The sequence below is a fragment of the Scophthalmus maximus genome, chromosome 16, assembly GCF_022379125.1.
Source record: "Scophthalmus maximus strain ysfricsl-2021 chromosome 16, ASM2237912v1, whole genome shotgun sequence".
Taxonomy (NCBI): domain Eukaryota; kingdom Metazoa; phylum Chordata; class Actinopteri; order Pleuronectiformes; family Scophthalmidae; genus Scophthalmus; species Scophthalmus maximus.
The window spans coordinates 15028353-15045000 of record NC_061530.1 but is presented as its reverse complement, the minus strand read 5'-3'; the positions used below and the strand labels follow the sequence as shown (position 1 = coordinate 15045000).

Sequence of the window (16648 nt, the reverse complement as noted above, 5' to 3'; positions counted from 1 at the left end):
GAAAAGTTTTTGGAAAGCAGCCAGATATGTGCTGCGTCTCTCCACGTGAGTGGGACGGCCTGTACTTCATGTAAGGGAGGAACTGAAAGACGTGAACACGTGCAGTGGAAGCACAGTATGTCCTGAGGAGGATGTTATGAATTCATCGTCACAAAGTTTTGCTGAGGAAAAAAAGCAAAAAAAGTTTGTTCCTTTTGTTTTATATGGAAAGTGACTAAGGTTTCAGGCTTCTGCCGTTCATGGAAAACGCACTCGTCAAGTAAGTTCCTAGAAAGTGTTTTGCAAGATGATCTGTTGTTCAGAAGGAAATTCAAGCTGCAGCTCGAGGTGTCTAGTAATGTCTCCAGGCATTTACACTGAACAGTACATTCTGTACGTTCCCACTCCCTCATTTGTTTGAAAACACTCGCCCACTGAGCTAAACACCCGAAATCTGTACGTTTCCTCCCTGGACTCACAGGGGAGACATGACACGGGGACAATCACATCAATTAGATTTTCAGCAACAGCTACGTTTGAGACAACATAAAAACAACAACAAATAGCAGCGACAAGATAGCAGAAATTAACTCAGTGAAGAGGGTTGGGACAAACTGTACAACACAAACAGACAAAATGTGGAAGTTTTTGACTTTATTTACAAGCTTTTCTTTGTTTTCTCCGAGGGCTGAGGATCCACAGAGAGAAGGAGGATGGACTGAACAGGCACCAGGTTTTCAGATTTATGAGTTACAGTGCAGCCAGGTGGAAAAACAATGCTTCACTTCAATGGAATCATTGTGTTTCCAAAGATTTTTTTTTGTCTCAAGCTTAGAGAAGATTGGACTGGCAGCACTTAGCTTAAACCAGCTCAAAAAGTATTAACAATCTATTACAAAACTTTGATTTGTTTAGTTATTATTATATAAGATAAGCAGCTTTTTGTATGTTGGTCAAATATAACGGGGATAAGTTGCTAAAAAAAAAAGTACACCTTGCTCATACAATAGTAAATCTCACATTTAGTATCTAACAGTTAACACATCAGATATAGAATAGACCCATACAAAAAGCAAAATAATTTATTAATGGAAATAGAATTATCTCCTTCCTCCTTATATTTGGCTGATTTATTAGCCAAAGGCACCAGTGTCTCTTAACTTAAGATGGTGTAAATCCCAACAGCTGTTCAATGGGTTTGTACCGCCACTCATCCGCTTCCAGCTCCTCGACTAAGCTCGCGAGTTTCTCCATTCGAGACACTTGTTGATCTGGGAGAACACAAAACAGTTACTTAAATCAGCGAACTAGTTTTTTTATCGGGTTCTGCTAAATAAACAAATTTTGCATATACAGTTACTGGCTTACCGTGTTTAACCTGTTTCAGTGTTGAGGCGACTTGGTAGCTGAATACAGACTCGCATAAAAATCTGTCGGAGCCATCTAAACAGAAACACACAGAAGAAGAAGTTAAAATTTAAAAAAAAAATTTAATGACATGATACAAATGAAATCAATTTCGTCAGGTTAAATCTTGTGTAATTCCAGCCTTATGTAAAAGGTCCATTAGGAGTTTTTTAAAATAGTCTAAAAGCATGAAGACAAAGAGGAACAGCCGAGACCTTCAGCATCACTGCAGTCCAATTCATCCCATCGCTGGTTGTTTTTAACCTCGCGGCGCTCCGCTGCCCAACCAATCATGTTAATTAGTGCAGTTTGAGCTACACAGGCAACAAAGAAGGAGTAAAGAGCCAGGTGGCCTTTCGCTCCCATAAACAAATCCTATGTGTGGGTGGCAATGAAGAGCCAGTGAAAGAAGCAAGAGGGAAGGGCCAGTACACTTGGCTGCTGGCTAACGACTGGCTTCTGATTAACCAGAAAATAGACACATGATCAAGATAAACGTTACTTCATGGGGATTCTGTTAAAGGAAATGGAAACAAGCTTTGAGATGTTGCTTTATTTTAGTCCCTGGTTGTGCCACTGATTCAACTTCACAATAATGAAGATCATCAAGCCAAGTCTCCCCAAGTTGCAACTGTTACTAGTTTTGGTTTTCACAAAGTTTTGGCAATGAATGGGAGAAGAATGGAGATATCTATGATATATACAGACTGAAAGTGGTTGACCAATCACAACAGAGTGGGACAGCTGGCCAATCAGAACAGACTGGGCTTTATCAGGAGGGGGGCCTTAAAGAGACAGGAACTAAAACCAACTCTTTCAGACAGAGGCTACAAAGTGAGCTGCAGGAATGGACAGTATGAGGAAACCGATGTGATATTACTGAGTATTAGAGCATGTAAACCTTTTCAAGCAATAACCCAAATTAAAATTATGAACCTGAATATGAGCATAATATGTCTCCTTTAAGTCACTGGTAATCAAAAGTAATCAAATGTACTTGATTAGAAGTGGAAAGTAGCATGAAATGAACACACAAAATTATTAGTTACTTTCCAACACTGCATCTGCATACAATTTTTTGCTGGCTTGAACAACTCAGTACACAGGTTAAAAGGTCATTATTGTGAAACACATAATTTATTTCCCCATATTCCCAGGGGAATAAAAGAGGCTCAGCTGATTTATTAGAAGTCTCCTGCACAGCTGCAATAAATTATTTTGGCTTGTACGCATCAGTCAGATAGACGGACGCTTAGCTCGGTGATTTGAATGTAACCTTCGGTGCATGATTTGCAACTCTCCGGAAAAAACGTAGATTGCAATTGCATGAGGCACAAATTGTCTAGGGTTAATTCATTTGGCCGAGTCCTCTGGGAGTTTGGAGTTCATTTCATTGGCAAAGCTGCATAGCAAACCCAGTTGTGCCAAGATTAGTGGGTACACACGGTTAGGTAATTGCTGGATCGTGTACTTTAGTTACACAAGCTCAATGGTGAAACGTTTGTGAGTTAGTTTGGAAACCTAAAACAGTTGAGCTTCATGAGTGAAAATCACGAGACGATTTATTCATCTTTGTCTATAAATCAACCTTGTGATCCAGGGAGCAATGATGAGTTTGACACTTGTCATTGGATGAAGCGTAAATCAGTATGACAAAAAGGATTTCGCTGCCAAAGCAATAACGGGGCAACGTGACAGAGCAAAGTTTCTCCACAATCAAGTAAAGACATTAAAAACAAGAGACAGGCAAGTCTTTACATTTTATACAGAAAATGCAGCTCGATTTTTTTGGGCCTTTTGAGTCAAATGTTGAGTGTGAATCTTGAAGGACTGTCTTCTGCCCCCCCTCACCCTCTGCCTCATTGAGAGGAGAGAGAGGGGGAGAGAGCTAAACGAAGGGATGAGTGGTTCATCTTACCTTCCATCATTTCACCGGCACCTTTGGGATATGTGTACAGGACCTTTCTCGGGGGGATGAGCTCAGAAGCACTGAAACCAGAGCCAGTCACCGAGCTGCCACTCACGCCTCCCGCAGAAGAGGACGTCGAAGACGCTGCCATCGTTTCAGAAAACTAAAAAACAAACAACACACATGCCAGAGACTCAGAAAGAGAGGAAATCCAAACTTAGCCAGCCTGCAAACTATGATGCTAACAGGTTCATGGGACAATCAGCTGCCGCAGCTGCTGCGAAGGTTAGCAAGAAGGCTAACTGTTTTTGCTAACACCAAAAAGTCACCAACCATCGTCCATTAGAGTTAATTAGACACAGCACAGACATGACTGGGCTGCTTTCGGACGATATGACCTTACCGTCGACAACCAAGTGAACATATAAGGACTTTTAATCCGCGCAGATGATTCTGTTGTTTGTTTGTGTAGTTGCAGTCGAACCCTTAGTTTGCGACAAACATGGCGTTTTGCGGCAGAAGCGATTGTGTTCTTACCGCAGGTTTTACAACAGTGCGGAAGTAAAGCCTGCCGTATCTTTCATCTAGTGGTCGTTTTCTTTTCATTTGTAGATCTACTAACAGGCTTGTCTGCGTCATCACTGATCGACGTTACGAAGCCGAAGAAGTAAGACTCCGTCTCGTCGCTTTGTTTACTGATCCATTAGTTGTTGTAAAATTAGATAGAAGTTAGATATTGTTGTTAAACGATAAACCGTACTGATCATAATTAGACACAATATAGCATGTGGCTTGTCTGTTTTTTTTTTTGGTTTCAGAAATGTGGACGCTGGTTTCACACAACGTAAATATTTGATTAATAACTTCATTTTAGCACTCGAATCGGAAGCTAACTTCAGCTACGTTCGAAACTTTAGCTAGCTAGCTAAAGCACCGGCGAGCTAGCTTACCCGAACACTTACCCGTGTTGTTAGCTTAGCTTAGCTTTAGCTTCAGCGTTATCAAGTTTACAGCATGGACGTCTTACGCCCATCTCTTATCAACATAAATGGAAGAATATACCGGAGGAATGTAATTAAAGAAGAACATTACGAGGAAGAAGAGGAGTTCTCCTACGTGGGTCCATCAGGTTTGTCAGTGTTAAGAACGAGAACTACACCAAAGATAGCAGATGATTGAGTCAAGAAGCTAAAGCTAACGTGACCTAACACTGTGATAAATACTAGGTTCATAAAAGTTATTATATTCAGTAGCCCATGTGTTTAAACTGTGGTAAAGAGCTGTGTGGATACAACTGTGTGTCTAATGTTTAGTCTACCCTCATTGATTTGAATGGGATGGACACAATAATAGGAACACCTGTCAACACACCTCCGAGCCACATTGCTTTCACACCATGTCATTTGACCATTTGAACTATCCTTGACAAACAGGACACACCTATTGTTATTGGATTATATTTCTTCTCAAAGTTTATATGAATATGAATGTAAAACATATTTTCTTTTTCAATAGTTTCAATGTCATGTGACCCACTGACTCCAAATCATACCAGATAGTCTCACTACACTGGGCAAATAGGTCACACACCTGTTTTGATTGGATTTTAGTATATCTTTTAGTAACTCATATTTCATGTGAATTTTAATATTTTAAAGAATATCTTTTCCCCCCCCAATTGGTGCCAAACTAATGTCGAATTGTATTACTACCCAAGACAAATAGGACAAGCCTCTTATTAGTGGATTTTAATAGATTTTAATAAATTAAACCTTTGTGATGGAGGACTTATTGCAGAACTGCTATGTTTTCTTCCACAATGAGAAGAAAACAATTACATATTTTTATGTTTGTAAATTTTCCATGTTCAGAGAGTGAAGAACTGGCAGCAGACGAAACCTGTGATACCCACGTCATTGATCAGACTGATAAAGGATACCGCTGTGCCATTGATGTCCCAAGTGTTCTTTACAAGTGAGTCATCTACAAATTGCATGTGTTGTGATTGTTCTGTATCTTCCCCAACTTCAAAAGCATATATGGGTGTTTGTTTCTAAGCAGCATAATGAGAGTCTGTGTTTCCTTCTTTTCTTCATTGTTCCACAGATACATTATTGGAAAGAAGGGAGAGACACGCAGACGTCTAGAGTCTGACACAAAGACATCGATTAACATCCCGAAACAAGGAGTGGAAGGACAGATTGGTGAGGATTAATCTAACCATTAAAAAACAGATGTGGGAGCACGTTCTGAAACAAAAGATTTTTTCCCAACTTTCCTCCATCTTCTGACAGTTATCACAGGCTCCCACAAAGCTGCAGTCTCGTCTGCAGTCACACGAGTTGAGGTCCTTGTTGACAGTTTCCGGAGAAAACAGCCTTTCACGCACTTCCTGTCATTTCCCCTGAATGATCCCAAAATCCAAGAGGGATTCCTTAAATTCAAAGATGAGGTGTTGCAACAGTGTTCACAGGTATGATATTATTATACAGTATAGATATAAGATATAAACAGTGTACACGCATACAAACACACTCACACACAAACACACACACACACACACACACACACACACACAAACACAAACATACACACACACACACACACACACACACACACACACACACACACACACACACACACACACACACACACACACACACAAAAATACACACACACACACACACACACACACACACACACACACACACACACACACACACACACACACACACACACTGACATCAGGAAGGAAGGGGCACAAGAATTTTAAGATGTACCGGGGGCTTAAAGAATATTTTCACAACCATCATAGTTTGATTTCATTTTTTTGTTATAAAAACAGATTTCGATTCTGGAGTAGCATAGTGTGAAATTTTTATATAAATAGTGAAAATGAGGGGCAGCGATGGCCATGTGTTTGGTGATAACTTGTTGTAACTTGATGTGTAGGATCATGGAGTCGAGGGAAGCATCTTTCAGAACCCGGCAAAGCTTCACCTGACGATCGGCACCATGTCTCTGTTAAATGAGATGGAAGTGAGAAAAGCATGTGAACACCTCCAAGAGTGTCAAAGCTTCATCAGGTACTGAAGGGGCCAGACAAAATTATTACATTATTCTCAGATTTTAACTGTGTTATTAAAAATGTTTGTCTTTGTTTGAGTAAAAGAAGATAAGAAACAACACTCAACTGCTTAAAATTATGATATGCACGAAAACCAGAGTGCATTGATTCTGCTAACAAGTATTGCCTGTGCAGCTGAAGTCATAATATAATTTTTTCATCTCTGCCACAAAGCTCCATTGTCTGGCTGGCATGTTCCCTAATGACCATGAACATGGGCACTGTAGATAGTTTTTAATCAATCCCACGTACACCTTCCTACTACTGTAAATATTTACTAGGGCTCCAAATCCGCAGTTGAAAATAGTTATAGTCCTCAGTTTTGACTGAGATGTGATTATTGTGTTGTTGGTTTTGTCAATTCTTGGGATTTTCTGACTATTAGAAAAATAAAGGTTATTGCCAGCCTTATCCTTTAAAAAGTGAACAAACTCTCTCATTGTACGTTTGAGAATTTAAATAAGATTAGATGTAATTAGATTGGATTTGTTTGTGGAGATTAGATAAGGTTCAACTCAATTGTCAGATTGTTTGTTGTCACAAGCTTACTCTGCTGCATATACACTGTAGAATCCAATGTTACAGACAGCTGCAGTATAAAATGTAGAGGCAACTCTAAACTGTAAACTTTGTGTGTGTGTGTGTGTGTTTGTGTGTGTGTGCTTTGTATTGTCTTTACCAGAGACATTGCAGAAGGAAAACCGCTGCCGTTGGAGGTGACGGGTATCGAGTACATGAACGACGACCCGGCCATGGTGGATGTGTTGTATGCCAAAGTCAACGCGAAAGACAGATCTGACAAGTAAGTGGATCAGTGACAAATCCTGTGAAGAAATAAATAAAAAGTCTGAACTGAGATGCATCCTCTGTTATATTGTAACATTGGATCTGGTTAGTTTTGGTTTCACATTGGAAAGAAGAAACGTCCCCCATGCTTGAATCTCTATTTCTGTTGTTGTGGGTTTGTATTTTTTTAACACATTACCACACTTTAGGTTGCAGGTGATTGCCGAGCGGCTGGTGGAGCACTTTGTGTCCGCGGGGCTGATGGTCAGAGAGTGGGACAGAGTGAAGTTGCATGGCACTGTGATAAACACTCTGTTCAGACGGGACTCCACAGGTACAATCATTACATACACATGACGGCCTAACCAGCAGGAGCACAAACAGCATCTGTGCCCGTAGCTTGTGTGTAAACAAAGTTATCAACTCGCTGTGATCACATTGGAGCACTGCTGCCCTCAACCTATTTGCCAATGTCCCCTTATTGTGTTTCGGCTGCGACTGGATCTGCAGTGACGGCAAAGCTCAATGTGGAACACTTACAACAACAAATTCCTGAAGAGAGGTGGCATCAGGCTATGAGTTTTGTGTTTGGCCCACAGTTCTGTTTACATGCAGCGAGCTGCGTGTTTTTCCAAGCACCGTGACAATGGCTTCATTCATTCTGGCCATGGATCAATTCCAGCCCCAGTTCTCAAATTTGTGCTGAGGTGACCAACAACACAACCGGAGAGAGGGGCCGTGTCTCTGCTGACCATGTTTACCAGCATGTGGCCACCACCTATTAATATTCTATGTTTTTTTTTCAAAAGCTAATTTCACAAACTAACTGGCCTTGATCTCCCCTTATTATTGTACTACAACTACACTAACAGTGGCAGCAAGTAAACATGTTTATTTGATCAGACGATAACATCTGTGTTTTAATTTGTTTGTCCTGTGTTGAGCTTGTCTTTTTTTTTTCCAGGTGAAGAGTCGGGCGGCTCAGGAAGACAAACCGTGAGCGAAAGAGAGGCTTTTGATGCCAGGAACATATTGAAGGTCAGAGGAGATTTAGTCCTGCCTGCACTTTCAATCTACTACATTAACAAACATCCAGATGTGGACTTGCTGTCTGACAAATGTTCTTACCAGATGACACATGATTCAAACACAGTATATCTGATCATTTTGGTTCATTCTTAGAGATGTAACAAAGAGATATTATACTATGTTCTAATTATACTATGAGAAAATTAAGAAAAGTTAACTCAATTTATAAAAATGGACGATCTCTTGGTCGCTTTATCTTGACTACTGCAGCGACATTGCACCATGCAGCTGATGCAACACTGTGTGCCTATTCCACATACTGTATTCAGGTTTTTTCAAATATGGTTGACAGTTTCTATGCGTACTGAGACCCACTGGGCCAGTTTATAGGTTTTTAAACACGGAGGTATAGGTCTTTGGGTAGAGCAGCACAGACGCATGCACAGAGGATAATCAGGTTCATTTGGGAGCTGATTCTCTCTTATTGAATATCGAAAAAGGTCCCTGATTTTTGAACAGAAATTATATTTCATTGATTATCTCCTCCTGTCTGTAGTAGTTTGGAAGCAGTGATTAACTCTGGTTTGTTGTGAGCATAAAGTGCAGTTGTATGACGGTCTGCTTTTACCCTAAACTCTACTGAGTTAGGCAGCAGTGCTTTGTTATCTCTGCTGTGTGACAGGGATTAGACTTAATTATAGGAAGCACATGTCAACTGACAAAAGGCTGTTATTGTGTCAAGGAATTAAACATTATATTACATTACATTACATTACTGGCCAGTTCCAGTCAGAGCTGCTCATTTCAGATTAATTTACAAAAAAAAATCTATTGCCTGACAGTGAAGAGTGAAATGTTTAGGGTTGATTTAGTCTGTCCTGAGAAACATTCATTGTGTGCTCTGGGTTGTACAAGGAAAACAAAGAACAGCTGGAAAATCACGGTGTGAATATCAGATTTTCAGTTTTTTAAAGTTACAGCACATTCAGTTCATTCAGTTTAGAGCGTACCAAACTTCAGATAGGGGAGAGTTTTGTCACACTTGTCAGTCAGATTGTAAAATCTTTCGTTGTGTTGTTTTTTCATGACAAATCGACACAGCAGATAGAAAGCTGTGTCACCCACAACCATGGAAACACTGCATTTTATCTTCTTTACCTTACCTTCTTTTCTCCAGAGAATGCTGGCTTTTGTAAAATGGTTTGGAATTAGCTGAAATGATGATGAAGATTTGTATTGTCAACGTTTTTTATTTCATTATTTAAACAGAAATTCGGTGCTTGTCGTTTTGGAGAGTTTGAGCTGAACACTGTCCTGCTGTCCCAGAGATATTCCACAGACTGTACGGGCTACTACACCTCTGCAGGGAGCATCAACTTCTCCTGAGCTGACCGTATTTTGAGGTAAGAAATTAAATTGTGAAGAAAATTAAGTTTCTAGCTCATGTGAACACTGAAGCGTTCTCAACAGTGACGTCCAGCAGGTGGCAGCGTAGGACTTTTTTAAATTGAAGAATTCCTGCTACACCTGTTATCTTCTGAACCAAATACTTTATTATATAAAGTCCGTTGGGAGCAGTTTGTGGAGGAAAAAATTTAATTGATCAGAGTGCAGAATGAAATTTGCAACTAAAGTGCATTCAAAAGATGAAACATCAATGCAAATACATTCTGTTTGAGGGAGTTGAATCTGGGTTTTTGTTATTAAGTCTCTAAACAGATGGCTCTCCTCAGGGAATCGGCGTCAAACAACATTAAAGTGAATGATTTTTTTCTTTTTTTGGGGAACAGACAATCAAAATAAAACATAAAAAAGTAAGAATTTTCATCAAAAAGAAAACTGTTTACCGAACTTTAGTCTCGACTTTGATAAATGAGTTGGTTTACTTTTGCACTGATTTTAATTTTGCGTGGAAATCCCAATAAAATGATTGTTCCTTTGTTGCGCAGCAGAGGAGGACATGAAGCAAACAGTCACGCACACATTCACACCTACCGGCAATTCAGAGCCATTTTGATGAACCTAACCCAAATGTTTTTGGGCTCTGCGAGGGAACCCTGTCACAGGGACAGGGAGAACTGTAAACTGCTTCCAGACATGCACCGAAGTTCGGACACTTTTCCACAGCGGCTGCATGTGAGAACGCAAATGTTGCTCCGGACATTTTACAAAAAATGTTCCTGTCAAGGCCCCTTAGAAAAATTTCCATGTGAGAATACAGCAGGAGAATCTGGCGAGTGGGCGCTTTACCCTAATGACACCCCATTGCCTGAACGTTCTGGAAATTTCCCTTTCTGTTGTGAACGCGACAATCTCCTGCTGTGTTCCTCACATGTGAAAGGCAAACTCCAAACAGAGAGGCTGAACAACATTTTGCTCGTATTGCTACTTCTAAGTAAAGGATTTGAGCACTTCTTCACCCATGTGTAAAACATCTATTTTTTGTCAACTGGCAAGTATCAACATCACAAAAAGAAAGTTCACCTTTCTAGCCGTCAAAAATGCATTGTGATGTGTTGAGAGGTGGCCTTTTCCACCCTCTTACAAACAGATTGCGTGATCTAAACTCTTTGCGATTTAGTGCGTTTGAAGTTTCACAGGAAAAACATAATCGTTTCAAAAATAAACCGTGTGTCAAACCAGGAAGCTTTCATAGCTGTTGAATCATGCAGGTGGAGTTGCAGCTGATTCACTTCTCATCCACGCACTGGAGCTTTAAGTTCTTTCCATTGCTTTTCATCTCACTGCCTCATGAATGCGTTAATGCGTCGCTGACATGATTGATAATACCAGGATTTTACCGGGTTTTTTTGTTCTTCTCTTTTTCTTTCGAGTCGTCTTTATTGGTGCCCTTCCCACACGAACCACAACCTTGATCCCAGTCCCCTTCGTTCAGTGTGTCAGTGAATACAGACATCGGACGCAGCTTTTTTTCAGCCCCCTCCCCTCGGCTGCCGATGTTCCCTGCTTGGCATTCAGGACAGTGGGCTGGCGAGTGGCCTAAAGTTACACTGATGCAAACTGAGGGCTCTTTTTTGTCTGTCAGCTCTGCCATCCCGCGCTGTCCACCCTCCTGTTTCATCGGTGGCGTGATGCTCCCCCCCCCCCCCTTTCTTCTGTGCCGTGTCAACAGACACCATCAAGACAGGGACATGCAAATTTCGCCATTGGACCACAGCCAGCCAGTCCAGACGTCCGTGCATTGACTGTTGCTCTGTCTGGCCGTAAAATGTATCTATTCAGACCCAGAAAAAAGGGGCCTAATTATCCGCATCCTGTCTCCTGAGAGCACGCTTGTTAGTGGGTCAGGCGTACACATCCAGCTTAATGCCACTCTCAGGTAACCGGTACCGCAAGGATTCTGGGAATCGCCAATACTATTGGTCATAAGCACAGAGACGCAGTGAGACGGAGGGAGAGAGAGAAAGAGGATGGTCTGGAAGTTAATGAAATTCAGTGCGACTGTGTGCATCCTTGTTTCTTTTGGCAGGAACATGATTAAGGACGCACTGGGCAGATGTCCTCTCTAATGATCGCACTGAAAAACCCACGTGAAGGAACATACGCCATCCACAGACACACACACACTCGAGATGTTGTCATGAGATTAATATTAATACAAGATGTTTGCACTGTATGTTTGTTAAAATTGCCATATTGGTGCTTTGCTAGATGGATCGCGGACATATTGGACGAGGGCTGCAATGGGTTTTTGATCAATTGATCAATTGTTAGCCTGAAAAATATCAGAAAATCATAACTTTTAGCATAGGCACTATACAACAATTACTAATTGTTTTATAACATGCTATAATAATGTTGTAAACGTTCTCAGAGTATTATATTTAACTCTACTATCATTTATTTTGTGATTATACATCAGAATCCCATTATAGTTTTTCCACATGAGGAATTACAGTTGTTGACAAATACATTAACAAGCTCAAAACATTACAGTGCATTTTTAGACTGTTGATTTATTGTGTGTATATACTGTTCATAATTTCCAAATAAAGAGGATCATTCGTTTTTGTTTGAACAAAACCAAACCCAAAGATAATTAGTTTACAAAGCCACGAAACAGAGCCAAGCAGCAAATTCTCACATTTGAGAACCAGCAACTGTTCGGAAATTTTGGAAGGGATGATGATAGTTTACATTTTATTCACATTCTATAAATGATTATACTTTTAAAAACACTTGTATACATTTGTTTGATTTCCCAATATTTCTTCAAGGCCGAATGAATTTGATTTATTCTCTGATACGATTGCGTTGCCGTCCACGTCTGTGTCTGTGTGCTTGTTTACGCACTGTCCGACACACAGTACATCTTTGTTCTGTCACATCTCTCACCCTGATTAGTCGTCTCTCTGCCTCCCGCTGTGGGGACTTCCAGGCTGACCCCTTGAGATTTTTGAGACCACGGCACGTGTCACTTCATATCAGCCTGATAAATAAGACCTCTCACTCTGTATCTGTTTGTGTTATCGAGGACCTTTTTCCTTTGTGGGTTTCAGTATCTATTTCTGAAGATCTGAGGAGACACAAGGGGCCACGTTTTAATTAAAATGCTAAACAGTTCGGTCGTCTTCGCAGGCACATGTGCATGTGCTCGTTCACATGCACTGATGAGTCAAACAGGCTGTATGATTTGAAGGCTGGGGAACCATTTCCACTGAAAACAAGCTTTTACAATGTAAAACCAGCTGGAAAAAATTTGTTTACTTTTTTCTCCTGTATAAAAGTCACATAGATGCAGATGACACTAAACACTAGTAGTGAACATTCAATAATGAGAATCCAATCCATGTTTCTGTTTCTGTGTTATCTCCAACCAAGTATTGTTTTGCCCTCTTTCCTATTTGCATATTTGTTTTTTGTTTTTTTTAATACGAAGGCTGTTTTGAAATTGCTCTAACTTGATCGATATCTAACTTTTTTTAGCACAAGTTTGGGTTTCGATATTCCAAACTCCCACTGCGCAATTTTCCATAGTGTTATTAGAAAGCAAGCATTTATTCAGGAGGACTTTGCATTAACATATCTGCTGGGGAAAAAAGATGATGCTTGACAGGCATCAAAGCACTTAATTACTAACAATTGTATCCATGTGTACCTTAATATACTCGCTTAAACCAATAGGAACAAACTCCTGGGACTTCATTTTAACAATGTGAGCACATCGTCTAAAGCGCGCCCACTCCCTCACTGTGAATCTTCCTGAGATTTCCCTGCTGTATTCTCACATGGACTCACACTGACATTTTCTGGGGGCCTGGCAGGAAACATTCTGTAAACCGTCCCGAGCAACATTTGTGGATATTTGCGTTCTCACATACAGCCCCTCTAAAAATTCAGGAACATGTCCGGACTTGTCTGACAGCAGCTTAACAAAGACACTTGCGTTGTGCTTGGCACCTCTCTAGGTGTCATGATTTTAACAAGCTTAAAATCCTGAAATTCGTTTTAAGGATCTATTTAATTGCTCAAACACATCTATCCACGAGACGGTGCCCTATAAATAATCCCGCCAGACAAAGCCGGCGAATCTTTGAAATTGGATGTCGTTAGCCGTGAAGTATGACAGCGTGCCTTCATTTGATTGTGCCCTTATGTATGGCTGTGACTCCCCGTTTGATTGCCGCCGCCATTTGAATTTCACACTGATCCCTCTGTCACTAATGGGAACGAGCGGCCTTGATAGACAGCCAGGGCTAGAGATTCTGAAATGTCTAATCTGTGTCTCCAGCGAGGAGGCAGGTGATCCCCGCAACAGCTCTTTATCATGCAGAGTGCTGAGCGTGGAGGCTGCCTGCAGCTGTCCACGTCTGTTTATCGCCAGAGGCATGTCACGCCGGGAGGAGAGAGGCGCAGAGCTGAGTTGTGTTTGAACAGCAGGTAGTCATTCAGAGCTGCTGCTGTTTGCTTTGTGTACACTTCGCACAATAATAATTTAAATAGGCCATCGGACAGACTTTCACCATCAATGAATCTCTGTCACTTTCTGTCGATAACTGCTTAATTCTATAAAATGTCAGAAAATACTGACAAATGAACTAAACAATGTCAGAGAACCCAAAGTGCTGCCTTCAAATACATTTTTTACAAAACAGACAGAAACATGGCTCATAAACAATCAACAGATAGAGAAGTAACAGATCTTTGATCCTGAAAAGCTCGAGGCGGTGAATGTTTGTAATTTTTACTTGATAAATTGCTCAAAAGATTTTATAACAGCGACATAGAAGCAGTTTTAATAGCAATGCCACCATAAAGACGGTAAAGGTAGGAGTTCTTCTCATTTCATTTGTAAATTTTACATACATTTTGTCAGTTGGGACATTAAATCAACAGAACAAGCGGTGCAAATACATATTTAATATATCGCCTTTAACTGACGTGGTGGTAAACAGTGGGCAAACAGTAAACAGTTACCTATAAGTTATGGATCAACATTGGCATTCATTCATATTCATTCCTCGTTTTTGGTCTCCTCAACTATCTGACTCTGTAGATTCTGGATGTTGCATCTGGAAACCACACGGATGAGATTAGTAAGAAGTAAGAGGGAAACCAAAACAGGATGGGGAGCTAGAGATCGCTATAACGCTCCATAGAGCTGAGGGTAACTATCGATTAGCGCGACTTTTGAAGAAAAAAGATGACATCACCACTGTGGCCGTCTGTCTTTTGATCAGCTTTTCTGCATGGAAACTGATGGTCTCCCGCACTGCGATCGATACACGCTTAATATGCAAAAGTGATGGTGCACTGCTGTAAACTCTCTCTATATTTGGAGCTACGAATTCCTAATAAACAAATCCTCCCCCTCACTTCTGTTCAGATGCTTTGCTCCAGTGTGAAATCCTTTCATGCAGAACTTGACGCCGCGTCTCATTGGTAGGATGTAGAGTGAAACTGATGGGGATTTGTCCCTTATAGGTAGTCGGTATAAGCTTTGGAACATGGCCTTAAAAATAAATCATCTATAATGAGACTGAGCATGTGAAGAGTTCAGCCAACCTCCTGCCTATTGTGTGCATTTAATTGAAAAAGGTGCAGCACTCCGTCACGCCCCCTTCCGCTGCCCGCAGTGCAAGACGGCAGCTCCGGCGTTTGAAACCCGCCGTCAGACTCTCTCTCTCTCTCTCTCAACTATCTTTGCACTTTTAATAGCTGTGTGACCCAGTTTGAATCCCACTGAATTAAATCTACGCATTTATAGTGGCTCCACTTACAGCTGTAAGTCACTCGAGATTACCCTGCTAAATATGTCCCGATGTGGTTTTTATTCTCTCCTCGACTTTCAAAATGACTCTTGATGGTTCTTCTATCCAGGAATGTGCGGAAGGCAGCAGCGCCTTTAATATCGTTTTTGACCAACTTTTTTTTCATTAAATTTAAACTTTACACGTAGGTAGGAGTGAGTGGGAGTTGAAAATGAATTTATAATTAAGAAAAGAGTTCAGAAGTAAGAGTTAAATTTGTACAGGCAAATAACAATAAAAGGATGGAACATGCACAGTTATTTTAAAAGTATAAAATAAGATAAATAATAATAAATCTCAATGTCTGCCTCTATACAGAATATATACCCTCTCATACAGAAAGTACATATCCATACATATTCACACATTCAGGTGTAGAAATGTATTGAATTTGTATGGAAAACAAATGTAAAATATATCAAATTACATACACTTAACCTGCTAACATTATAGATAAAGTTTTGCTTAGTCAATTTGCTTGTATTGTTTGTTTCAATAGTTTGACCGAAAACATAACATCATCTCACATTTTACATTGTCTGTCCTTCATTCATATGGTTTTCTGTTCTGTTCTGTTTGTCAGTGGTTGCGGACGACAGGCGTGGTCGACTATTCGATTAGTTAATTAGTTAACCCTGGTTGCAGCTTCTTAAATGTGTTTGCAATTGTCTGACTCATTTTGTTTAAGATAATTGCAAAATTCAGTATCTTGTGGATTTGGAAGGTCGGACAAAACAAAGTGTCTGAGAATGTGTCAATGTCAGTTTATTGTAAACAGCAGATTCATTGAAAGTATCACAAGTCGCTGCTTTTAAATCCAAATATTGACCATGATCATGTTTTGCAGGTCTCTGATGAAAGTGGCAGCAGGGCAGAAGGTTCTCACTGATGTTGACTGATGAAGGAGCTCTCAGCTGACAGTTAAGCTCTGTGGGAAACATCACGTGAGGAACAGGAATGGACTTAAAAACAAATTGTCTTTGCATTTTTAGCTGACTCCTTTGTTGAAATGAAAGAGAGAAAAAAAATATATTTTTTTGTGTTGTGTTTTCCTTCATGTTGGCAGGAGGTGGTACATATATTTTTTCCCCCAAATCTGACACGAATAAATAAAAGTGTAAAGCATCGAAGCCCGGGCTC

General features: G+C 40.4%; 2 protein-coding genes across 2 annotated transcripts; one reads left to right on the top strand and one right to left on the bottom strand.

The window, feature by feature from the left end:
• Positions 1 to 613: 613 nt before the first annotated feature.
• anapc16 (anaphase promoting complex subunit 16) lies at positions 614 to 3858 on the bottom strand. Its single transcript, XM_035611909.2, has 4 exons — positions 3699 to 3858; positions 3305 to 3458; positions 1348 to 1422; positions 614 to 1250 (listed from the first exon to the last, which is right to left on the bottom strand). Exons 1-4 carry the CDS (start codon positions 3717 to 3719, stop codon positions 1141 to 1143), a joined length of 360 nt encoding a protein of 119 aa, XP_035467802.2. The 5' UTR covers positions 3720 to 3858; the 3' UTR covers positions 614 to 1140.
• Positions 3859 to 3968: 110 nt separating this feature from the next.
• ascc1 (activating signal cointegrator 1 complex subunit 1) lies at positions 3969 to 16645 on the top strand. The gene is made up of 10 exons (XM_035611905.2): positions 3969 to 4424; positions 5167 to 5269; positions 5402 to 5499; positions 5590 to 5768; positions 6248 to 6381; positions 7105 to 7224; positions 7418 to 7542; positions 8173 to 8246; positions 9507 to 9640; positions 16356 to 16645. The coding sequence occupies exons 1-9, from the start codon at positions 4310 to 4312 to the stop codon at positions 9621 to 9623; spliced, it is 1065 nt and encodes a 354-aa protein (XP_035467798.1). The 5' UTR covers positions 3969 to 4309; the 3' UTR covers positions 9624 to 9640; positions 16356 to 16645.
• Positions 16646 to 16648: the final 3 nt, after the last annotated feature.